Source organism: Crocodylus siamensis, chromosome 6, assembly GCF_052110815.1.
Source record: "Crocodylus siamensis isolate JL-2025a chromosome 6, ASM5211081v1, whole genome shotgun sequence".
Lineage (NCBI taxonomy): Eukaryota > Metazoa > Chordata > Crocodylia > Crocodylidae > Crocodylus > Crocodylus siamensis.
The window spans coordinates 784651-809796 of record NC_143400.1 but is presented as its reverse complement, the minus strand read 5'-3'; the positions used below and the strand labels follow the sequence as shown (position 1 = coordinate 809796).

The window sequence follows — 25146 nt, the reverse complement described above, 5'->3', positions numbered from 1 at the left end:
TCCTGTTCCGCCCGCGCCGCCCTCCCGCAGGGGCTGCCACGAGAAACGCACCAGGCCTCACAACAAATAGTGTAAAAGTTTGCTCCAGGAGGAGGGGCTGGGACCCCACCCGACCGCAAGAGGCGAGAAAAGGGGCGGGCCTACAGAGGGCGTCACCGTTGGCTAAGAGCGGCCGCGATTGGCTCGCCTCTTGGCCACTGGAGGCCGCCCGTCGGCAGGGCGCGGAAGTGCGATGGAATCGCCGTCGCTATTGGCTGAGGCTGGACGAAGCGACATGCCGGGCGTGCGGGGAGGGCGGGACTTCATGTCACCGCCGCCGCCATTGGCTGGGAGCGGGCGCTGAGTGGCGGTCACGGTGCCCAATGGGAGGTGGGCGCGCGCGGTTCGGAACGGTTGCCGGGGTTGGGGCCCGGCCGGGTGAGCGGGCGATGGCGGCAGCCGACGGCGGCTTCCACACGCGGGGCCCCGGCTCCGGCGCCGACTCGCCGCCGCTCCTCAGCCTCCGGCGGAGGTCCAAGCACCAGGGGCCGGAGGAGGCGGTGAGGGGGCGGGGCTTCGAGGGAGGGGTGATGCGAGAACCGTTAAGGGCGGGGCTTGGATGTGGTGGGCGGGGCTAGTGTGGAATAAGGGGTGGGGCTTGGATGACCATGGGGAGTGAGGTGGGTGGGGCTATAGTGAAGTAAGGCGGGGGCTTGGGTGCCGCAGGGGTGGGGATGTGCGTGGGCGGGCGAAGCTACGTGAATAAGGGAGAGTGGAGTGGGCGGGGCTAGTGTGGGATAAAGGTGGGGTTAGGTGAGGCACCGGATGGGCGGGGCTATTTGGAATAAGGGGCGGGGCTGATGAGAAGGGGCGGGGCTTTGCCAGGATGGGGGATGAGCAGACAGCGGCGATAGGAGTGGGGGGCTCCTGCTCCTGCCGTGCTGCAGCCGTTCCCCCCTTGGGGGCAGATCCCTGTCCTGAGCTCCCTCCTGGCACCCACGGAGGAGGGGGGCTCAGGCTGGCCTGCCTGGCCCCAGGATGGGGGACCTGGTCTGGGCACTGCGGCCCATGGGTGGTCGAACAGCTGGGGGCTTCCACCCCTGCCCCGCGCTGGGCTTCACTCCCCCCTCTCTCTGGGCAGGTGATGCTGGAGAAAGTGCTGGGCATAACTGCGCAAACCAGCAGTGGCTTGGCCTGTGACCCCAACAGCGGGCAGATCGCGTACCCGGCAGGGTGAGTGTCTTGGCGGCAGGGCTCACCCGGCCCCTGCTCGGGGAAGCCGGAGTGGGGCACAGCCCCTCCACGGGCTGCGGCTGGCAGGATCCAGTCCCAAGTAGCCCCTTGCAAGCTGGGCCGCTGCCTGGTGCAAGGGGAAACCCACCATTTCCCATGGCAAATGGGAAACCCGCATCCCTGCACGATGTTGTGAATCCGGGACGCATGATGTGCTGGAGTCGCACAGCTTGCGGTTCCTGGGCTGGGACTGTCCCGCCCGATTACTTGCAGGCCTTGGTCGCTTTGGTCACCTGTCTGTAAGTGGAGGCTAACATCACAGGGCTGCTTGCGTAAGTAAAGGCTGCTTGTGCCTAGAAGTTAGCTCTCATCCTAGCACAGGGGCAGGCAATTATTTTGGGCGGAGGGCCGCTTACTGAGTTTTGGCAAGCCATCAAGGGCCACATGATGGGCAGCTAGGGGCAGAAAAATATTAATTTTCTAAAATTTTTAGGGGCCCTGTGGGCTGAATAGAATGTCTTGGCAGGCCACGTTTTGCCCACCCCTGTCCTAGGATCTGACCTGATATTGCAGTAACTGTAAGTCCCTAAATCAGGGGTTCTCAGGCCTGTTAGACTTGAGCCCCCCCTCCTCCAAAAATGCCAGCTCTTTGCTTTTGCTTGTGGCTTTTTTTTCTCTTCAACAAGCCCTTGATTCTTCCAAACTCTGACAGCGGCTTCTCCTCAACAGCCGCCACCGCCGGAAACTGAACTGTATGTTCAGTAATGCAAATACCTTATCTGCTTTTTTTTTGTTTCAGATGTGTGGTTGTAATTTTAAATCCCCAAAAGAATAAACAAAGACACATCTTTAATACTTCCAGGTATTGTAAATACTTCATCCACTGGCTATGTGGGTAGCGTATAAGTCTCCAGATGTGCTTTTCTGGGGGGGTTGGGCTGCTGAGGCCTATAGGATCATAGGAAAGTTGGCTTGGAAAGGGACCTCAGGAGTGACGTCTAGTCCACCCCCTTCCTCCTAGCAGGATCAGCTCTGATTAACCCATCCCCAGCCGTTTGCATCTCCAATCTGCTCTGGAAAATCTCCATGGATGCCACAGTTTTTCTAGGTAGCCTCTTCCAATGCTCGACTACCTCAGAGTCAGAAAGTTCCTCGTTACCAACCTCAGTTCCACCTGCTGCAGCTGGAGACTGTTGCTCCTAGTCCTTTCTCCAGCTACAGAGAAAAGCCCATCTCCATCCTCTATCATTGCCCTTCAGAGATGTGAAGACTGTTACTAAATCCCACCTCAGTCTTCTCTTCTCCGGACTCAGTATCCCGAGCTCTTTCAACCTTTTCTCATCAGTCTTGCTTCCCAGGCTTTCATCATTTTTGCTGCTCTCTGCTGGACTCTTTCCAGTCTCCCTTTCCAATCTCTCATTCAGCTCCAAGCCGGATTAAATGTACAACCAGCAACACTGCTCATTGCTATTGTCTGTGTGGTTCAAGTGGAATTGTGAGGGTGGTTAAACTAGTGTAAATGTTATGAATAACATTTCAGTGTGATCTGAAGGTGTTCTCTCTCTTCCAGGAAGACACTCAGTGCTCTGTCTTTCTCACCTGATGGAAAATTCATTGTCACTGGTGAAGTGAGTTGTACTGAAGTATATTAATATAGTCGTGTTGGTAATGAAGTTTCTGCTTTTTTGGCTAAGGCCAAGTGCTCTGAAATCTGGGAGTAACTTCTTGGCTGCCATAGTAACACTAGAACGAAAGTCCATTTGGTACCTTTTTGGGTTGAAGAAGCCTTTCCAGGCTGGACACTACTTGAACTCTGGCCATTTGACCTGGTAATGCTTACCTTATGTCCTCACATACCACATGCACCTTTTCCCTCCCAAATCAGCCCCCCTAAATTGGGGTTGTGTGCATTAAACAGAAAAGCCTACTTTTCTGCCTAGGACAGAAGCTTCCTGCTTTGATTCCTGCTCCACAGTGCAGCAGCTCTAGCATTCCTATTCAGGCGGCTGGAGGAGTCAATTGACTTATTGTTCTTCACTCTATAGATGTTAACAATCATTCTCCTTTTTAATGGTCTTGATGTTCCTAGTTAACTAACCTTTCTTCTGATGACTGTGCTGTGTCTCCTTCTCTGGGAGACTCTAGCTTCACCCATGGAGATCAGCCTTCAGAAGTAGCTAGGGTTTCAGCTTTAGCTAAGCAGGAAAGCAGGGGCGAGTCCCTGTTCTGTGCACCCAGAACTCTGGAAAAGTCTCTTTTTCCCTTTCATTCTGCCTTTCAAAAATATGGTGTATAGTATGAGAAAATACAGTATTTCTAATATAAGCTGCAAAGATGAGCACTTAAGAGCAGAACAAAGAGGAAGAAGGATCCTAAGCTAGATGGTCCATTGGGTTAATCTAATGCAGGGGTGTCAAACATGCCCCACAGGCCAGATATGGCCCACAGAGCTGTGTTGTCTGGCTGCAGGGCTGCCAGTGAGGCCAAGAGGTACGGGGTAGGTCAAGTGAGGTGGGTCCTGACACCAAAATCCGGGGTGTGGAGCCCTGTTGGGATGTCTGTCAGCAGCAGGGGGCAGAGTAGTGCTTTAATCCTGGTGGTGCCCGAATCTGTGCTCTGGTGGGGGGTGGAGTGAGTTTGACATCCCTGATCTAGCGTGACAGTGTTTCTGTTTTGCATAAGATGTGCCAGTGTGCTACCACTTGAATTCTCTTTGCAGCATGGGCACAGGCCGGCAGTCCGAGTTTGGGATGTTGAGGAGAAGACCCAAGTATCAGAGCTGCAGGGCCACAAACAGGGTGTGGCTTGTGTGGCTTTTTCCCCCAACATGAAGTACATTGTGTCAGTGGGCTATCAGCACGACATGACTGTCAATGTGTGGGACTGGAGGGTGAGTCGCTGCAGACGCGGGGGAAAAATTGTTTCTCCTGGGGATCTCCTGCCAACATACAACATTATGCATCCCTTGGGTATATGCTGGCAGGCCCTGCAAAATGTGGTTTGTTTGGGAAGATGTAGAGGTTGCAGTAGCTCTGTTACACCTGGAATGTTTCGGGAGCAGCTTTTATTTTATCCAGAGAAGTGCAAGACAAGCCAAAGCAAGTTCCTCTGAATGATACAATAGTTCATCGGGATGTTAGCAATCACGCCATGTTAACAAGCAGAGAATATATAGACATACTCGCTGCTGGGTGGGGAGGTCTTGGGGCTCTCAGAATCCGTCCTCATGGCAGAGGCAAGTTCCAGGCTGCTCCTTCCTTTGCCTTGGTGGCGAGAAGCTTAGTACAGTTATGTATTTCCACTCATTTCTCTGATAGAACTGGATTCCAAGGCTCTGTGGGCCATGCTTGACCCACATGCTGGAGGTTGAGCACCCTGGGATTAGACAGACACTTGGGTTTAGGCAGGGCTGATCCTACCTTGAGAAGGGGTTGTACTAGATTCAGCTACCTGAGACTGCCGTCAGTTTTTCCATGACTTTGACTGATGTTAATTGATTCACCTGGTGGGATTTGATTTCAAGCTCTCAGGCATGAGGGTGATGTCCAAATCCCCATTGTTCATGGAAAACTCAAGCTTAACTTCCACGTTTCAAGTCCTAGATCTGTTACCTTATGAATCATTTTAGTCTTTCTGCCTGCCTTGCAGAAAGACTCTCTACTTGCCTCAAACAAAGTTTCTTGCAAGGTCATGGCGATATCCTTTTCAGAGGACAGCTACTTCGTCACTGTTGGCCACCGCCATGTTAAATTCTGGTTTTTGGATGCGCCAAGAGAAGTAAAGGTGAGCCTTGTTTTCAATTTGGATGTAAGGGGCCAGGAAGCAGTAAGCTGATGGCAGGGCAGAGTTATTTGGTACATAAGAAATGTCACTGGGTCGGACCACAGATCCATCTTGCCCAATTTCCTGCGTTACGCAGTGGGAGAGAGCAGATGCCGGAAGGGAGAGTGAACTGGGTCTGAGTTACACAGATTGCCAATTGTTCAGATCACGAGCGAGACCTTGTGAAGGAGGATAAGGCAAGATGCCACATTTATTGATTAAGCGCTTAATGCACACACACCACATTCAGACCCCAATTTGTGTTCTGCGCTGGTATACGTTACCAGTCTCATTAGTGCTTGGATTGACTTACTGGCCAGCCAAGTTGATCACAGGCAGGAGTCGGGCTCCTGCTGGTCTATCTCGTCAGATGAACGGATGCTCCAGGATGACACGCGGAACAAGACCCAAAATTGATATGTTTGCCCCGTCTTTTATAGCCTTATCAATTCACCCAGTCCTCTGGGCTTTTGCTGGGTTATTGCTGTGTTCTTCCTTGAAGGTTGATTGCCGTTCTTCTCTCACAGTTCTGGGGTGGATTCTTCTTGTTTTGGTTGTTTGTCTGTGTTTTTCAGCCAGTCGCCGGCTGATGTTTTCCTTTTCCACAGACACACTCGCCATTCTCTCTCACACACACAACATAAAGCGGTTGAGCACTTATGTCAAGCTACAGAGCAATACAAAATGGGATTTCTTAAGGCAATGCAAAACTCAAGCAAATACGTAAAATTAAAAGCAATAGGCAAAAAGTTGATTTGTATAACATGAGCAGAGTTTTTTTTCCACTGTTTCCCTTTCACTTGCAGCCTATGATATTTAAGGTCTAGAAAGTTCTTATTCAGGGGTTGTCTCCCTCACTCGTATGCTCAATAGCTACACATGCCCCTTTCCCCCAAGAATGTCTCCAGTCCCCTTGTGAATTTGGCTAAACTCTCAGCTTCCCTCACATATGGTGGCCATGAGCTCTCCACTTTTATTCCATGCTGAGTAGAAAAGAATGTCCTTGTGCTCTTTTAAACCGCCAGCCTGCTCGTTTCATGCCATAACCCCTCGTTCTTGTCTGGTAAGAGACAGCCAAGAATAAATCTCTGTTGACTTCCTTTTTGTCCCTTAGTATGTTGTAAACCCTTGTCTTGTTCCCCCTCAAACATCTCTCTTCTGAACTGAGGAGGCCTGACCTTTTCAGTCTTTCCTCCTAGGGAAGCCCCTCCCTAGCACCCATCATCCTTGTTGCCCTTCTTTAGACCTCCTTGAGTTTTTCTGAATCCTTTTGGTGCAAGGACCAGAACTGGGCACAGTATTCAAAGTATGGATGCACCATGGATTCATAAAGAGGCATCATGATGCTTTCAGTTTTGTTCACAGTTCCCTTAATCATCCTGAACGTGTTGTTTGCCTCTGACGGTTGCATACCTACATGATTCTAGAAAGTATGGGAGAGACACTATTGCTTTCCCAGCTGCTGAAGATAACTTAATGACTTGCCTCCTAGTGCTGCAATGAAGTTTGCTTAGTGCATGTGAAATACTAGAATCGGGGGTGTCACACTTGCCCTTTGCCCGGGTTGGATCAGGAGCATGGAGCTCCTCACGGGCCAGATCTGTGGACAAGCAGCTATGTTCAGTGGGGTCCCAGATTCTGTGGCAGTCCCTACCCACTCCCCTGCTAGCCACATGCCCAGATTCCCTGGACTGTGGGCTGTAGGCTTGACACCACCCTCCTTTCAAATCATCCACCCGTTAGTAATTAAAGTGTACTGACTGCATCTAATACCATTGCATTATGTGTAATTACAGATCAAGGAGACCGTGCCTCTGGTTGGTCGCTCTGGCCTTCTGGGTGAACTTCACAATAACATCTTTTGCGGCGTGGCCTGTGGCCAGGGGAAGATACTGGGCAATACTTTTTGTGTTTCATACTCAGGGCTCCTCTGTCAATTCAATGAGAAGCGTATGTTGGAAAAATGGATTGATTTGAAGGTGAGAGTTTGAACTGTAGGGGTAAAACTCTTCTGTTTGGTTTCTGACACCTTGGTTCTTGTCAGCGTATTGTTCCTCTCTTGCTTTCAGCCTGCAGCATTAAAGGTCTAGGAAGCTCTGATTTGGAGGCTGTGCCCCTTGCTCCTATGCCCAAGAGCTCTCAGTACCCCTTTCCTCCAAGAATGGGTCCAACCACTTTTTGCATCTGGCTAAACTCCCAACTTGTATAGCATTTGATGGCAGTGAAGAAGGATTTGATAGCAGCCTTCAACTCTGAAGGGTGATTCCAAAGAGGATGGAGCTGAACTGTTCTCAGTGAGGGCAGATGACAGGACAAGGAGCAATGGGCTCAGGCTGCAGCAAGGGAAGTTGAGGTTAAATATAAGGAAAACCTTTCTTACAAGGAGGATAGTAAAGCACAGGAACAGACTACCTAGAACGGTGGATTCTCTGTCCTTGGAGGTTTTGAAGACACAACTTGACAAAACCTTGGCTGGGATAATCTAGTTGGGGCTGGTCCTGCTTTGAGCAGGGCTTGGATTAGATGTGGCCTCTGAGGTCCCTTTCTACCCTCATTTTCTATGATTCTATGAACAGCCAAAAGCTACTGTCGATTTAGCAGTGTCTGTGAGCGAGTTAAAACCAACTCTTGCTGGAAGCAGCCAGTGAGCTGGCTGAGGGCAAGTAAGTTGCAGCCAGATTTTTGGCTGTGACTGGAACAATTGCAACCAAAGCATAATGTGTTTTATTTGGAGGTGTGTGACATACGGTATTATATAACTAAGTACCATGCCTGGTGTTTTTAAAATTGTATTCATTGTGTGTGGGCACTCCTTGCTTCAGGTTCCGCAAGCAAACTGCATCTGTGTTAGTGAGAAGTTTATCTTTTGTGGCTGTGCCAACGGCACCGTGAGAATCTTTCATTCCCATAACATGCACTATCTCACTGATCTACCAAAGCCGCATTACTTGGGTGCTGATGTAGCCAAAGAACCAGAACCAAGGTACAAAAATTCTATATGGACTATGTATGTTTAAAGGGATCTGACAGGCTCTGAGAGGGGTAGAGTCTGGGTATATTGGGAGCAGAAGTTGCAAACTAAAGCATAGCAGATTTTATGGTGCCTTTAAAGAACAACTCCTCTTTCTCCAACTCTTCCTGTAAGACGGCCGGATTCTGTCTATCCAGATGCCATTGCCTTGGCATTCGACCCACGCAATCAATGGCTGTCCTGCGTATACAAAGACCACAGCATATACGTCTGGGATGTCAAAGACATCAGCAAAGTGGGGAAAGTGTGGTCGGACCTTTTCCACAGTTCCTTTGTGTGGAACATTGAGGTAAGGTGGAAGTCCTCTGCTATGTGAAAGCTTTAATGTATTCTCCATCCCATTGATTCTCAACCATGGTGCCACAACACCCTGGTGCCATGAAATCTTTTTAAGGGTGCTCTGGAGTTAGATTCAGACTGTAATCCCCCCTTGGAATATGTTAGCTCTTTGCTCTCACTCTATTTTGCTGGAATAATTAAAAAAAACCCCCTAGAACAGTCCCTCTGTTGCAAAGAGCTTAGAAAGCCCACAACAAGACCAACCAGAGGGTTTGGATCCTGGTTGAGAGAGGCAGTTTTAGAATATTAAATGAAGGTGCATCTCACTGTGTGCACTCAACCCCTCTTTTTGTGGTGCCAATGCCTAGGTTTACCCCGAGTTGGAGGATCACCAATCCTGTTTGCCTCCGGGATCTTTTCTGACATGCTCATCGGATAACACCATTCGAATATGGAACTTGGAAAACAGCACAAGATCTGACTTCCAGAAGAACATCTACAGTGACGTAAGCATCAGAGCTCTCTTTTATTAACAAATGCTGGTGGCTGAAGCCAGCAAATCTGTAACAGATGAGTCGTAAAGACTGTGAGAAACAGGAAAAGGTAGTTAATGTTAGAGATAATCTAATGTTTCCCTTTTGTCCAGGGCTCTGGAATGGCTGGGAAGAACTTTTTGGCCAGGAAAGTGGAGCAGTGGTAGAAGTTTCAATACCATTCTTCAGCAGTCCCTTCCTCTTGCCAAGGCACTAATTCATATATCTTTGCCTTTTAAACTTAGTATTGTTTGACCCAGGATGAATTACTCCTTAATTTTAAATCGAATTTAAGAGCCTTATTTTAAATGGGTACACAAAGGCTTTATAGTAATCTAAAGAACCTGAGTTTCCTGATGATCACACAAAACAAGGGTTGAAGGGACCTCTGGAGGTCACATCTAGCCCCACCCCCTGCTCAAAGCAGGACCAGCCCCAACTCCATCATCCCAGCCAAGGCTTTGTCTACCTGGATCTTAAAAACCACCAAGGTTGGAGACTTCTCCACCTCTCTGGGTGGCTGTTCCAGTGCTTCACCACTCTCCTTGTGAGAGAGTTTTTCCTAATATCCAACTTAAATCTCCCTTGCTGCGACTGAAGCCCATTGCTCCTTGCTGCCCCCACTGAGAACATTCCAGCTCCATCCTTTCTGCAGCCCCCCTGCAGGTGTTAAAGCCTGCTATTAAATCCCCCTCAGTCTGCTCTTCTCCATACTAAATCAGCCCAGGTCCCTCAGCCTGTTCTCACCAGTCCTGTCCCTCAGCCCCTGAACCATGTTTGTTGCCCTCCCGTGGACTTTCTTGAATTTGTCCACATTCTTTCTGTAGTGGGGGACCCAAAACTGGACACAGGACTCCAGATGTGGCCTCCCCAGTGTTGAACAGAAGGGAATCATTACTGATTATCTGACTGTAGAAACAGTCCCTATTTGCTTCTCTGGTTCAGATGAAGCAAGAGCGTATAATAGATTTTTGCCTCCTTGGGTTGATGAGTTAGATGTTACAAGTAAGGCTGGAAGTCTTCACCTTCTCTTCTGTGCTTCATGGACTTTTGGAATAGGCACAATTTCTGTTTCTTGATGCCTGCGGGGAGGTTGATATTGCTGTTTGACAAGCACCACGAAAATACAGGGGAGTGATTTCAGAAGCCTTGAACTAGGCTTACTTATGCATTCCTTGATGCAGTCAGTTTTATAACATGCCTTGTGGTCTCTCAATGTTGACTCTTAGGATCACAGGAAAATGGGGCTGGAAGGTACCTCATGTGTTCCCTGTGTAGGGCAGGATCAGCCCTGACTAAACCCTCTCAGTCAAGTGCCTGTCTAGCCTGGTCTTGAAAATTATTTCTGGGAATGATGATTCCACAACTTGTTCCAGTGCTTGATCACCTTCATCACCAAGTTCTTCCTAATCTCTGACTTGAGATAAAGGGTCCCATACCTTCCAGTCTAGCAGGGGAAACTCTAAAATCTTTGTTTTTTCCAAGGACTGTCATTGCATGTTTCGGTATCTTTTATTATAGTAATTATGCAGCCTGCTCTCTCTGTCTCCCCACCCCCTTCACCTTTTAAAGACCTTGCTGAAAGTGATCTATGTGGACAACAACACCCAGCATCTGCAAGACCCAACCAGTGTGTCTGACCGGGGCGAAAATGCAGGCTACCTTGATGTGAAATCAGGTGTTCGTGTGATGCAGGTCAGCCCCGATGGCCAGCACTTGGCTTCAGGTGACCGAGGAGGCAACTTGAGGTAAGTATGGCTGATAATGTTGCACATTGAACAGGCAGCAAGAAGCGGAACATATTTTTAGCAGTGTCACTCTTGATTCAGTGCCATAAAGACTCCTGTTTAATCACGAGGTATTGATCATCAAATTCAACAGGTTCTAGACATAAAGCCTTCCCACACTAAGAATGATGATCTGTGCTGCTTCCCTTCTACCTCACTTACCCCCAAGCAGTGTTTTGATCCTGAAAAAGAAAACCAGTGAGTCAAAAAAAATTCCCACTAAGGCGATGGCTGATTTTTACGTCGTAGATACTTAGACACCAGGGTGATAGCCAGCAGTATATAGCCCCAAGATAGTGACATCAGTTTGACATGAAACTACTAACTTTTCCCGCAACGGAAATAAATATAGTCTCCAGACCTAATAGAGGACAAGGCATCTTATGTTGGGGGTTGGAACAGCATCCTCTAATGCTCGAGTGGCAAAAAACTTGTGGTTGTATCATTAAGTACCTGCACTACCTAGTGCTGGGTCTCAGGCAGCCTAATGGATTTTGAATGGTAGTTGCCAGGACTATGATTTTTATACCTTGCCTTGAATTTCTGGCTCTGTGAGAAACCACAGTCGCAAAGTCCTTGCTTTCTGGAATAAGGAGTCCAGTCTCTATTCAAATGCAGTCTCTATTCTGTCATCTGCCCCCACTGAGAACAGTGGGGGGAGATGACAGAAGAAGAAGCAGTGGGCTCAAGTTGCAGGAAGGGAGGTTGAGGTTGGAGATTAAGAAAAACTTTCTCACGAAGAGGGTGGTGAAGTGCTGGAACAGGCTCCCCAGAGAGGTGGTGGAGTATGCATCTTTGGAGGTTTTTAAGTCCCAGATAGACAAATCCTTGGTTGGGATGATGTGGTTGGGGCTGGTCCTATGTTGAGCAGGGGGATGGACTAGATGTGAGCTCCGGAGGCCCCTTCCAGCCCTCCTTTCGTATGATTCTACATCAAGGAACAAAGGCTCCATTATTTCCCACAGGACATATTCCAATGGTTAATTTTCTTCTCTGTAAATAAGAAGCCTAATTTCTAGGTTTGAACTTGCCTGGTTTCGGTTCCCAGCAATTAGTTCCTGCTAAGTTCACTGGCTTAATGAGCCCTTTGGTAACTGACACTCTTCTCTCTCCACTCTAGGTGACTTGATTTACAATGTTCATTTCCCTTTTTGACAAGCTGTGTAAATAGATGAGTTCTTTAAGGCGGATTTCTAGCCCTTGTATATCTCTCTGTTGCCTCCATGGGTCTACTTGGCCAATGCATAGGAGCATTGCTGGCTTTAGTTCAGAAGACTTTTAACTATGCCTTTCCATCGTAGGATACATGAGTTACAATTTATGCATGAAGTGGTTAAAGTAGAAGCCCATGATTCGGAAGTTCTCTGCTTGGAGTATTCCAAACCAGAAACTGGTAAGAGAGTCTTTCTTTTTTGAAAACCAATTCTGAAGTGTAATTGGGTGCGGGGAAGATGGCAGAATCCCAACTGAACACACAGATGCTGCTAAAAATATAATTGGAGGCTATTCGTGCTTTTTCCATTTTTACCTACATGTAATTTTAGAAATGATGTGAAATTTTAATTCTGTAGCAATTGTTTTCTGTTGATGAGTTCTTATTTTAAATATGTTTTCTGGCCTATATTGTATAAGATGCACCTCTCAAAGATATGCTTTCATTATTTTAATTTTCATTTGATTCTTATTTCAATGATTTTTCATTCCACAGCTTTCATTTTATAAGTGACAAGATAATTTTCTCCTTTTTTTTTTTTTCTTTTTCCTTTTTTGGTGTGGGGGGGATGCAGTTGGGGACCACATTTTCTGCTTTTACACAGTGTCCTTCTTAATATATTTAATGGGAAGAGATGCACATGCAGTAACCTATTTTAGACAGAGCTTATGAGTAAATTTAGTTTTGCATAGTAACTTTTTAGATATGACTAGGGTTGCCAACTCTTTTTAAGTTTATTCTGGGAGGTTTCCGGAACACCAATGTACCCATGTGCTTCCGTGTATTGGTTACGGATTACAGCGCATAGACCTTGTCAGGAAGGCACATGATTATTGCATTTTAAAAACTCACTGGACTACTGTATAAATCAGATTCAGTGTTTAATATTTATTTTAATGAATGCCCTATGTGACTCAGCATCCCCTGGAGATTTGTATCTAATTCCTGGAGATGCCAGGGCAGTCTTGGAGGGTTGGCAACCCTAGCTGTGACCTGGAAAGTGGGTGTGGCTTTTAAAAAAAAATGGTGGGGAGAATGATGTCTTTGAATACCTCTAGGAATGGCGCTTCTGGCTTCTGCCAGCAGAGATCGGCTGATTCATGTGCTAAATGTAGATAAATATTACAAGCTGGAGCAAACTCTAGATGATCACTCGTCGGCCATAACAGCTGTAAAATTTGCCGGTAAGTTTCCAAGCTCTGAGTTGGCTTTCAAGATTCCTCTTCAATTTTCTTTTGATAACTCTCAGTGCGAAAGTGGAAATCATATATTCATGGGGATGAAGTGCATCTTTTCTAGACTAAGACCTATATTATGTCTTATTTAATTATATAGGTCTTAGTCTATAAAGTTTGATTAAATGTCTTATTTAATTAGACTGAGTTCAAACTAACACAGCTAATTACCTCTATGCTCACGAGGCTACATTTCAGCATAGCATCTGTGTGATTGACCTTGGTCACCTTGTACATTTGTGGCTGCTCATGTTAAGTTGCAGCCCTGTCCTACCATCCTGAGGAAGGCATTAAAAAGATTTATTTTCTTTTTGTAGTATTCCCCGCCCCCCATTTAAAAAACAACCCTTTTTTCTGCTCAGTTGATTTAACTTGTTTGCTACAGGCTGGCTTATCAACCAACTTTGACCATTGCCTTAATCGAAGGAAATGTTCCATATAGATTTGCTGCTTATTTAGGCTTAAACTATTTTTGCCATGCATTCTTATAACTCTGTTACTGAAGAGCAGTGGCCAGATACAAGTATAAAATTGCTGTGTTTACTTCTGTAGGGCTATGTCGACCTAGATCAGCTGGCGCTGGCTAAAAACAGATGTCAGGTTTCTCCTGGGACAAAGCTTATTATTTTGGGACCCTACAGACGGACAACCTGGAATCCTACAGAATGACAGCTTCTCCTGTTCTTGTCCAACTTGAAGTGCCTGTGAAATATCTGAGATACCTTGTTTATTTTTCCTGGGACAATCGGAGCTAATTCAAGTTGTTTGCTGTTCAAGTTACAAATTTCCATGCTTATTCTGATTCATGGAGACAGTCAGACCCAGGATAAACTTGACATCTGTTATTTACCCACTCTCTGGCATTGGGGTTTTTAAGTGTTAGGTTTTAAAAAAGATTCTAGCTTTCTTCCCTTTTATTTCCTTCTTCCAAAGGGACCAGTGCAGCGAGGCCCCTGCCAGCTGAAAGTAAGCGCTGAGATCTCCTGATATCTTCATTTTCCCTTCATTCTTTTCTAGGTAACGGAGAAGTACAGCTAATAAGCTGCGGGGCTGACAAAAGCATTTATTTCCGCAGTGCACAAAAAGTAAGAGAGTGTTCTTGGAGAAAAGGGGTTCTCTAGCAAAATAATGTGGGTCAATTTGAAGCTATACTGTAATTTGGAAAATCACCCCCAAATCAATTTTATTAATAAATTGTTAAAGACAGTGGTGCTCAACCTGTAGCCTGTGGTTCAGATTTGGCCCATGGAGCAATGTCATCTAGGCCTCCCTGGGTCCAGAAATGTGGGGTGTGGAAGCAGGATTAATTGCTGCCACTGCTCCCCTGCTGCCAGGTGCCCAGACTTGTAGAGAGTCCCATGACCCAGAACACATTAGCTATGTTGGCCAGATCCAGCATACAGGGTTGTGCTGGCACACCAGTTCACACCCACAGGCCAATCCCATCCAGGATCAGACCTCCAGACCATCCCTGCACTGCTCTCCTGTCTGCACTGCTCTCCTGTCCCCTGGAGCCAGAGAGGTTGAATACCACGTTGTTTCTAGTTGCTCTCAGCTATTTTGGATTTATTGGGTTACCTGAAATTCAGCCAGTGTGTTGCCCAAGATCTGCGGGAGGGTTTCTAAAAATGGTGCTTGTAAACAGATGGAATCATGCCAGGGTTCACAGGGAGGAAAGCAGAAGAGGTTGTGTCCCTACTAAATGGGCATCTCGGTTTCACCTCCTTGTTGTTACCACAGGTTGCAGATGGGATTAATTTTGTCAGAACTCATCACGTTGCCGAGAAAAACACCCTGTATGACATGGATGTCGATATAACCGAGAAATATGTCGCTGTAGCCTGTCAGGATAGAAACGTCAGGTGAATGAGTCTGTTCCAACCTCCTGCCTGAGGCAGGATCATCCCTGTCCAAACTATCCCAGACAAATCCATTCTCTAACCTCTTAGCAAAACCATGCAGTCAACCCTCACAAAACCACGAGACATCACACCTGCCACAGGGAAAGCAGGGAGACATCATACCTGCCTGGGCAGCCAACATCCTGCTGCTGTAAAAGGTTATTAATGGAAGCTCAAGAGATCCCAGGAAGAGGCCATGGCTCCTGCTAGAGGAAGGCAACACCGCCCTGCCCCCCCCCCACTCCAGTTCATACCAGTCTGATCATGGGGTAAAATTCCTCCCTGGCCCTAGATATGACTGTCAATCTGACTGAGCAGAGGGGCCAAACCCTCTAGTTGGGACCCTCTGGGTTCGAGGCCCAGCAGGAGCCTTGGTGCAGCCCAGTCTGGAACAAGTGATCAAAAAGCATAGATTTGTAGAGAAGTGGGGCTGGAAGAGACATCCAGAGGTCACATCTAATCCAGCCCCGCTGCCTGAGGCAGGATCAGCCCTACCCAACCATCCTATACAAATCCATCATCTAACCTCTTAGTAAAACTACTGTCTGACAGCACCTGTGTGCCAGTTAAAATCCACAATGGCTTTCCTTCAGGGTATACCATACTGCGAGTGGAAAACAGAAGTGCTGTTACAAAGGTTCTCAAAGCGATGATGGGTCACTCCTGAAGGTAAGGGGTGAATTGTTATGGTATTTTATATGCCGCCTTCAAACTTGTCCTGGAGGCACAGTTCTAATATGCAAACCAGCAATACAAAGGCAGTCAAAGGAAAATGTAGCATCCCCCTTCTAAAGCAGCATGATCCAGCTTGGAGGCATTGCTGTCTCGTCCTGTCGAGAGTTGTGAGCTGGGGAAATTTATCATGCTCTGCGAGGGATAATGGGAATTCTCTCCCAGTGTTCTGAAGCTATGAATAATATGAACTCTCCACCCTTGGAGGTGTTTAAAATGTGGCTAGACAAAGCCTTGGGTCAGATGATCTAGTTGGGGCTGGTCCTGTTGAAGAGAAGGTTGGACTAGACGTGACCTCCTGAGGTCCCTTCCAGCCTGAATTTTCTATGGTTTTCAGAAGTCCATTTGTGGCGTGGCCTGGTGGGAGGGAAGAGATGGGTTTTGCAGTTTGTTCAGAAACTGATCCAAGATGCGTTATAGTGGACCGGCAGAGGGAACAAGTGCCATAGTTGGAAATTCTTAGGTCACCAGTGTTGGCAGTGACCTTGTGAATGCCACCCCCACGGACCCATGCTGAAACAGTTGAGATCTGTCATTTTTTGTAAGAAGCAGTAAAATCATTTGCTAGTTTTTCATTGCAAACCTTTTGGAAGCCTACTTTTAATTTTAAACACTGTGCATGATGGAACCATCTGGAAATCCACTGCTACAGTTTGCTGTAACTACTTATAATGCCCATAACATATAGTGGAAATTGTCGGAAACCCACTCCCCTTCCTTGAGTGAATCTTATCCAAACCCATAAGGGTATACAGAAAGCACATGTAATCTGTACAGCAATAACAGTAACATAAATGGACGCATGGTAATATGGTCTCTCCAGTGAAACCATACCTGCCACACATCAATGCAACAAAATACAAGAAAGATCCAGGACATGCTGTGATCCCTCATAACACAGCGGGGTTCATGACAGAAATTTTTGGAGGTTTCTAATTCTTGGCGACTTACCCTGTGCCTTCTAGATTTTTTTTAGGGGTGTGAGGGGAGATATCAGGCATTTTCTCATCCTTGTAAACAGGCAGATATATTTGTGCATGTCTAATGGCCTGTGTTGATTCATTTTTCTACAGGTGCAGCTGGATCCCTTGGGAACTTTCTTAGCAACAAGCTGCTCTGATAAGAGTATTTCGATTATTGATTTCCAGTCTGGTGACTGTGTGGCCAAGATGTATGGACATTCAGGTTTGAGTCCTTCCCTCCGGTCTCATGATTAGATGTGCTTAGCTCAGGAACGGTATCAGTAGTATGAATCACTTGGCTTTTAGTCACGTCAGCTGTGATTTGAAAACTACCAACACAAAGGATATATAAATTATACTAAATAATGTAAATTCCCCAAAGCAGTATTTTAACCAAAGTGAAATTTTTTAGATGCAGTCATGTACCGGAGTGATAATTTAATTTAATTAATAATTAAAAAACAATGGCAAAGACATTTAAGATCGAAGGTTGGCATGACATCATCTTAGTTGAACTTAATCACATTTATATAGCTTACTTCCTCTAGAATATTCTCATTGCTAAACTCCAAGCGTGCAGCTTTTTCTAACACATTTACTTAGTCCTATTGAAATTAGTGTAGCAGGTTCTAGTATATCAGTGTGCCATTTTTATTTTGCTGTATAATATTTGGAGTTTGCTTGAATGCAGTAATCTGATTATATAGGAAGTGACAATGTTACCAGTAGAAACTGGGAACTTAATTAGAGCCTTTCCAGTGAGATGCACAGCCTTTGCTTATAGAAAATGAGTGTTGGAAGGGACCTCAGGAGGTCACATCTAGTCCAACCCCCTGCTCAAAGTAGGACCAGCCCCAGCTCCATCATCCCAGCCAAGGCTTTTGTCAACTGGGACTAAAAAAACCTCCCAGGATGGAGACTTCACCACCTCTTTAGGTAACCTGGTCCAGTGTTTCCTTGTGACAGTTTTTCCTAATATCCAACCTCAACTTCCCTTGCTGCAGCTTGCTCCTTGTCCTGTCATCTGCCCCCTCTGAGAACAGTCCAGCTCCATTTTCTTTGCATCCTCCTGCAGGGAGCTGAAGGTTGCTACCAAATCCCCCCTCGGTCTTCTCTTCTGCAGACTGAATCAGCTCAGTTCCCTCAGCCGCTCCTCACCAGTCATGTCCCCCAGCCCCACAACCAGTTTTGTTGCCCTCTGCTGGACTCTCCTTTTTCATTGTCCTCCATTCAAAGATATTCCAACTGGGTTAAATTACTTTTAGTTAACCACCCCCCCAGGTATAAATTTGTTTCATTGGTGCGTGGCATATATGGTACTGTTATCACTGTACAGAATATAGGCCAAAATGCTAAATAAAGGAGAGTTCCATGTGAAAGAGAAATCATCAGTCCGCTCATTAAATAAGGCAAGAGTTTGCCTTTTATTAACTTCTTCAAATGCTCTTGAATAATATTGACAATTTACTACCTGATAGAATGGCTTTTCTGAACCTGAGACCTTACTCTGTTACAGAAATTGTCACTGGGATGAAGTTCACCTATGATTGCAAACACTTGATCACCGTCTCAGGAGACAGGTATGTTTGTACCTCAGTAAGAGCTATTCTTGGAAGTCTCTATGTTTCTTTAAAGCAGTGGTACCCAAGGGCCAGATGAGTAGTGCAAAGTCAGTCCTTAGCCCTGATCGGTCCCCACATGCCAGGCTCCTGCCCCGGTCCTGTACACAGAATCACCTTCTCTGGCCTGTAAGGCTTGGAAATGTTAGGAGTGGGGGAATGGTGGCATTATTAATTGCCACTGCTCCCCTGCTACTGAATTTCCAGACTAGTGAAGTGCCTTGGAGTTCTGAGTACCTGTGTCTTAGAGCAGAGGTTCTCAACCCTGGACTTGTGGAGCCCTGCCATCTGGCCCACAAGGGTTCCCCTGGGTCCAAAAACTTGGGCTTGGGGGAGCAGTGACAGTACTTGCCACACCCCTACTGCCAAATTTCTGGAACCATAGGGACCCATTGGCCAGGTAGCATGCTAGATCAATGCATCAGGCCCAGCTCATGGCAGCACTTGACCCAATCCTGCAGTGTGGGGCCCTGTTCTTTGGCACAGGGTCCAAGCCAGCTGGGAGTATGGGGGCACGGGAAGCAGAATGGAGCCTGCTCCTGGCACATGGTGCACACTTGGGACCTATGCAACAGCCTCCTGCCACTCAGCCTATGGCACCAAAAGGCTGAGTACTGCTTCTTTAGGGTTTACTTCCAAAAAGAAAATGCTAAGCCAGGGGACCTGGGTATATTGCACCTAGCTCTGCTGTAAGATACCTCCTTCACTCTCACAAGGGGAGAGAGAGGGTGGGGAACAATACAAGTGTGGAAGAATCTCTTGCCTGACCAGGTTCCCATCAACATTTTATTGGGCTATGCATGTGTGCACTACAGATAACTGGAGACACAACTCATTACCCTAAACAGCATCTTGCACCATGACTGCTTAGACTGAGGGCAGGTTTTTCCAGCTGCTGGGCAGTTACCCCAGTAAGGGTAGATTCCTTGATGGAGGCTAACACAGCACTTTGTCAGTGCTGCAGTTCTGGCTGTTTCTGCTACTAATGGAGTATTGTCAGTGGAATATTATAGGTCCAAGTTTAACTTTGCTGGGAGTTAGATTGGATCTGCCTGCTTGGCATTGATTTTGATTGTAAGCAGGTGAGAAATACCTGCTCTTTGAGTCTACTTGTTCTCTTGATGGGTGTTTTGGGATGGCTTTTTTCCTGCTGGCTCTGGCAGTTGAGAGAAGACTTTTCGGCCTAGCACAAGATGTATTTTATACTCATAAAATGATTCTGGATGACTTTAGCTAGCTGGACTATTGGCTAAAGTCTTTATTAGGAATTGAAAGATTCCTTTGCTCAGATTCAAAGGAAATTAATTTTTCTCCCCCTTCCCAGCTGCGTGTTTATTTGGCTACTTGGCCCGGAGATTACAAACTCTATGAACCAGCACTTGATCGAACTTGATGAGACACAGCGGCAGAAAAAAGCACAGGGTCTAAACTGGTTTAACCAAATCAGGTATGGGAGCGGGCTTTCGTTAACTGTAATAGTCACTGAGTTTTGTGCAGGTGCGTGTTTGTTTTATGCAAATTGAGCAATGAACTCATTTGCATGAGTGCACACTTGCACGTGGGCATAATCTTCCACTTTAAGGTCTATACCCTTCTTCAAGTGGCTGTGGAAAGAAGACACGGTGACCACCACTTAACTATAAAGCTGAGGATGATCAAGTCAAGGCTGTCTTGAGCTGAGTGACTCAAGGTTTAACTAGCTGAGGCACAGCAGTTTCTGTAGCCGGTGGCCCACTGGAGGAGTAGATTGTAACCAGTCACCTTTGACTCCCACTCTTACTGCATTTCTTGGATATCATGTGCAGCCCAATTTCCAGCGGCTGTGTGTTGGGGTGGGGGAGAAGGTACGTGTTTTGTATGCAAGAGAATATAGTAACAGCTGAGGTAGATGAGGCATGTACTAGAGGGTGTCTAGGCTTGCTGGAATAACTGAGGGGCAGGGCATTATCTGAGCAATTTGTGATAGGTGTAGGATGGGGCATTGGTGCTAAATGGAAGAGCTAGGAGGGAGCCTAGGGCTTTTGGTCCCCTGCCATCATTCAGCCACAGGCTCTGCTGTTGCTACTGCTGCCAACCTGCTTGGATCCAGCCGGGGGAGCCACCAGATGGGAGGAAAGGCGTATTCGTTAGCTGCCCAGAACCAGGCACATAATACCAAACATTGAGAACGGCAGTCTTGGCCCACTTATTGGCCAGAGTCATAGCATCAGGGCTGCAGGAATCCAGGCAGGGACTTCTGAATGCTTGAGAGCTAAGAGAGTGTGCCTACTGCCTGCCTGACTTAGCTGGGCTCTGATTGGTATTTTGGGGCTAGGGATAGAGGCCTTCTCATGGGCAGATTCAGATGGGTGCAGTAGCATGACTACACCCCCCCTTCTGGACTGGACCACACCATGGTAGCCTCTGAAGGTTTTTAAAAAAGTTCCCAAAGCACATAAGAATCCCCCCCACTACCCTTCCCCTTGGTGCTCAACAGTGCCCCCGCCCCACAACTGCCATGGCTGCTTTCCTTTTTGTCCCAGGGTTGGGGAAGCTTTGAAGCTGCTCTTGCCCTCTTCACTCAGGCTGCTGGGAACAGCATGGGCAGGGTGATCCTCCCCCTCTATGTGGCACTGGTCAGGCTGCAGTTGGAGTGCTGCCTCCAGCTCTGAGCGCCGCATTTCAAGAGGGATGTGGACAACATGGAGAGGGTCCAGAGGAGGCCACTCGCCTTATCAGGGGATAGCAGGGCAGGCCCTACGAGGAGAGGCGACGGGACCTGAACCTGTTCAGCCTCCACAAGAGCAGGCTGAGGGGGGAATCTAGTGGCCTGTTACAAACTAGTCAGAGGGGACCAGCAGGCACTGGGGGAGTCCCTGTTCCCCTGAGTGCTACCAGGAGTGACTAGGAATATCGGTCACAAGCTGGTAGAGGGTAGATTCAGGCTAGATATCAGGAGGTGCTACTTCATGGTCAGGGCGGCTAGGATCTAGAACCAACTTCTAAGAGAAGTGATGCTGGCTCCTACCCTGGCGGTCTTTAAGAGGAGGCTAGACGAACACCTTGCCGGGATCGTTTGACCCCAGTACTCTTTCCTGCCATGGCAGGGGGTCAGACTCAATGATCTGCCCAGGTCCCTTCTGACCCTACAAACTATGAAACTAGGGTGCAGGGTTCCCCCAAGAGCAGGCCTGGGGAGAAGGAACCCCTCCCCTCCCACCCATTGCTGCTGTCCCCAGCTGAGCCCAGCCTCTGTACAGCCCAGCTGCAGCAGGCTTTGGAGCTTCTCCCTTCCCCAAGGCAGAGAGGAAAGCAGCAGCGACAGGTGGGAGGGGGTGGAGACGGGTACACCTTTGAGCATGGAAGGGAAGGGAGGGGGGGATTCCTACCTGCGTGGGGGACTTTAAAGAAGTCCCCAGAGACTCCAGTGGCCCGATCCAGGATGCAGCTGGCAGCCCTGCAGCATAGGTGCCTGCTTCCACACCCCATTTTGCCAAATCCTGGATCTGTCCCATTTATCCTCTTCAATTATTTTTCTTTAACGTCTTTGGCTATGAAGTTACACGTGGGTGCAATGAGGAAGGAGGCAGGATAAAGCGAGGGTGCTGGTAACTACTATATGTTTGTAACCCTCAGGCGGAAGACATATGTGGCCGTACCCAGTGGAATGAGGTCTCCCCTGAATGCTGACGATGAAACCGATGAGCAGGAAGAAGAATCCGCTCTGCAGACCCCTGCCAAAGACAACTCGGATACAGGCACGCTCTAGCTCAGGCCCCCACAGCCTCCTGGATCCAGCCCGTGGCAGCTCTGGGAATACAGCAGGCTGGAGCCGAGGCAGCGGAGAGGCTGTCTCTGGGGTCCTGCCTCCTGCCTCGTTCCATCTATTCCCTGTACATCATCTGCTGATCGCTGGGGTGGGGGGAGGTACGTGGAGATTTGTGGCCTATGGGCCTAAGCGTTGGGTCACAAGTAGCAGCTCCTGGGGGCAAAAGGTTGCTGACCCCTGCTCTGGGGCTTTGCTGGCTGCTGTGTGGGGCTGGGAGGGAATTCCCCTCTTCTGCCTCGTGTCAGGGTGTTTTTAAGCGTGCCTCAGCCCAGGTTGGGGCTGGGGGCTGGGCTATGCCAGTGCTCCTGCTTTGGACCAGCCCCCTCAGTGTTCTGGCTAAAGGGTCTTGCCCCTCTGCTTAGGCTAGTTCACCACTACACTGGGGGCAGGAAGGGATTTTACCCCCTAATCACACTAGTATGGACTGTGGCAGGAGGTTGCCTTCCTCTGTAATAGGGCATGGTCTCTATCTGGGATTTCTCGAGTGTATGCTTAACAACCTTTTTATATAAGCAGGACGTTGGCTGCCGGGTTCCCCTTTTCTCTTCCAACTTCCCTTCCCAGCCCCCAGGGACAGCACAGCACAGCTTGTGGGGACTGGTGGGGGGGGAGCAGGGAGGGGTCAACATAGCTCACAGCCTTGTATGCTCTGAAGCTGGACAGCCCGGACCATGGCGAAATAGGACCTGGCCCATATATAATTATACCCAGAGGGGTGGTGGAATCTCCTTCAAGAGCAGATGCTGGCGATGGTTTAGTCAGGGCTGGTCCTGCCTAGAGCATGGAGCTAGGCTAGATGTCCTGAGGTCCCTTCCAGGCCTGCTTTCCTATGATCTGCCTTTCTGCCTCCCTACTCTCACTCCAAGCCTCTCTTCAGATCCTTGCCAGTTTGCCTGGTGGGAAAGTAGTATAAAGCTCTCCCTAACCACACAGGGATGTATTGAGTCAAGTACAATCCTGTATTTAAGCCACAGGATCTGAAGTCTTGAGGTTTGCACGCTTTGTTCCCTTCCCTGCAGCAGATGCCTCTTGGCTTTGTCAATGATTTAATGCCTCATCCGGTTTTGCTTTCCAGCCCCTGTTTTCATACTGACCAATGGCAAACTGCCAATGTGGGCAAAGAGACTGGTAAGTTGGAGAACATGTTGCTGTATGAAGGGGCTGGGTTAAGACCCTGTCTGTGTTGTTTCTCTTGCAAGTAAGAGCTGCTGACTTGCCATGTTCCTTCCCTGGGGCCAGGCTGCCCACCGCCAATTGGCTGGATTGGGTCCACTGGCCGGATCTGGCTGGCAGACTGGCTGGCTCCTAGGAGCCCATCTGGCCCATGGGGCAAAATAAAACATCTCCTCCTTGCTGTTGTTGCTGTCAGGGTAGTGGGCTAGGTGGACCATTTGGTTTGACTCAAGTATGGCACTACTTGTATTCTTAAAACCTTCTTCCGTAGCTGGGAGAGGCTGATTACTCGGACAGCATGACATACCTGCCCCGGGTAGATTACCAGCCGCAAGGCCGATGGGCCGAACGGGCCGAGAAAGACCCGATTAAAACCCTCCTGGACACAGATTACTTCACCCCCATAAAAAACAGCTTTGTGAGTGACACCGAGCTGGAACCGAAGAATCTGGACTCGCTGCTCCTGCAGGTCAGTGATTTGCACTTCAGAGCTTGGATGTTTTTGACCTTCACAAGGAGGGCATGAAGGTGTGGGGTTCAGGATTAGTTTTAAACCTCAGCAACTGTTGCTTGTCAGTTGTGTTTGCTGCTTACTGGTCACTCTAATCTGCAGCCCCTGGAGCCATGGCATTTGGCCCATGGGTTCAGAAATATGGCACTGAGGAACAAGGGCAATCAATACTGCTGTTCCTCCCCTGGTGCCAAAGCCTGATGCCTTGTGCAGCTGGATCAGGGCTGGGCACTGTTCCCTCCCCTCCACCCCATGGCTGGATCAGGGCCAGACCATGTTGCCAGTCTCCCCATGGCTGGATCATGCCCTGCCATGCTCACCAGATAGGGTCCATGTGCCCAGTCTGGCCTGTAGATGGATATAGTACCACCACCCAATGATCTAACCTTTGGGCTCTTACAACCTTGCATAAAGAACCACATCCAGGTGCAGCTCAGTGGAGAGCTTGAAAACTCTGTTCTGGGAGAAACGAGGCTTTGTATTTGTTGCAGACAGAGAATTCCCCAAGCAACATCATTGACAACTTCAAACCCCTGGATATCTTTCTGGAGGATGATGCCAATCAGGAGGTCGAATCTCTCGAAAGTACTGAAAACAGCACGTGCTCCATGCAGGCTCGGGACGGCTTCTTGGAGGGTGACCGGTGAGTTCTACTATGTTAAAAAAAGGAAAATCACCTAGCCAAGGTCGTTTGACCCCAGCATCCTTTCCTGCCCATGGCAGGGGTTCAGACTTGATGATCTGCTCAGATCCCTTCCAACCCTACCAACTATGAAACTATGAAAAAAGTGATGAAATGTGCTTGTATCAGCATATTAAAATTAAAACCTTGTATGTAGAGTTGTATCAAGGTTCCTGATCAGATTTCTAAAGTGAGACTAATCTGTTACAAGGAAGGATGTCTCTGGGGGCTTTTATTTTATCTGGAGAAGTACAAGAGAAGCCAAAGCAAATTCCTCCAGACTATACAATTGGGCAGCATTACCAAAGCAACCACATACAGCAGAGAATACACGGACATACTCACTGCTGGGTGGTGAGGTCTCGGGGCTCTCTGACTCCGTCCTCATGGTTGAGGCAAGTTCCAGTCTCCCACCCCTCTGTCTTGGGGGTTTTATACAGTTCAGGTTCCGATGTCTATATTCTTGCCCTTTGTGCTGAGATAAGGATCTTTTGTCCAACAGAGCAGGGAAACTCAGTCCTGGCTTGTGACCCTTGCTTTTTCCTGGGGTCACTTTATTAGCATGGGGGGTGATCCCTGGCCTACGCATCTCAACTCCCTGGAATCCATCCCTTGCATCCGCTTCTCTCATGCTAATTGTTGTGAT

At 48.0% G+C, this 25146-nt stretch overlaps 1 protein-coding gene across 2 annotated transcripts in view; it reads left to right on the top strand.

The window, feature by feature from the left end:
* The first annotated feature begins 375 nt into the window (after positions 1-375).
* WDR62 (WD repeat domain 62) overlaps positions 376-25146 on the top strand; it is a 35651-nt gene continuing 10880 nt past the window's right edge. The window contains exons 1-23 of one of the 2 annotated variants that reach the window (XM_090056070.1): positions 376-539; positions 1121-1212; positions 2012-2074; positions 2783-2840; positions 3932-4102; positions 4861-4995; positions 6831-7013; positions 7857-8017; positions 8180-8354; positions 8713-8850; positions 10450-10625; positions 11966-12057; positions 12936-13061; positions 14130-14197; positions 14853-14974; positions 15607-15682; positions 16819-16930; positions 18224-18287; positions 19651-19773; positions 21942-22063; positions 23210-23262; positions 23579-23776; positions 24310-24461. In XM_090056070.1, the coding sequence (XP_089912196.1) occupies positions 429-539; positions 1121-1212; positions 2012-2074; positions 2783-2840; positions 3932-4102; positions 4861-4995; positions 6831-7013; positions 7857-8017; positions 8180-8354; positions 8713-8850; positions 10450-10625; positions 11966-12057; positions 12936-13061; positions 14130-14197; positions 14853-14974; positions 15607-15682; positions 16819-16930; positions 18224-18287; positions 19651-19773; positions 21942-22063; positions 23210-23262; positions 23579-23776; positions 24310-24461 (2771 nt within the window). In that variant the 5' untranslated portion in view covers positions 376-428. Of the gene's footprint in view, positions 540-1120; positions 1213-2011; positions 2075-2782; positions 2841-3931; positions 4103-4860; positions 4996-6830; positions 7014-7856; positions 8018-8179; positions 8355-8712; positions 8851-10449; positions 10626-11965; positions 12058-12935; positions 13062-14129; positions 14198-14852; positions 14975-15606; positions 15683-16818; positions 16931-18223; positions 18288-19650; positions 19774-21941; positions 22064-23209; positions 23263-23578; positions 23777-24309; positions 24462-25146 lie in introns of those variants that run through there. The other variant, XM_090056071.1, reaches the window with a different exon arrangement.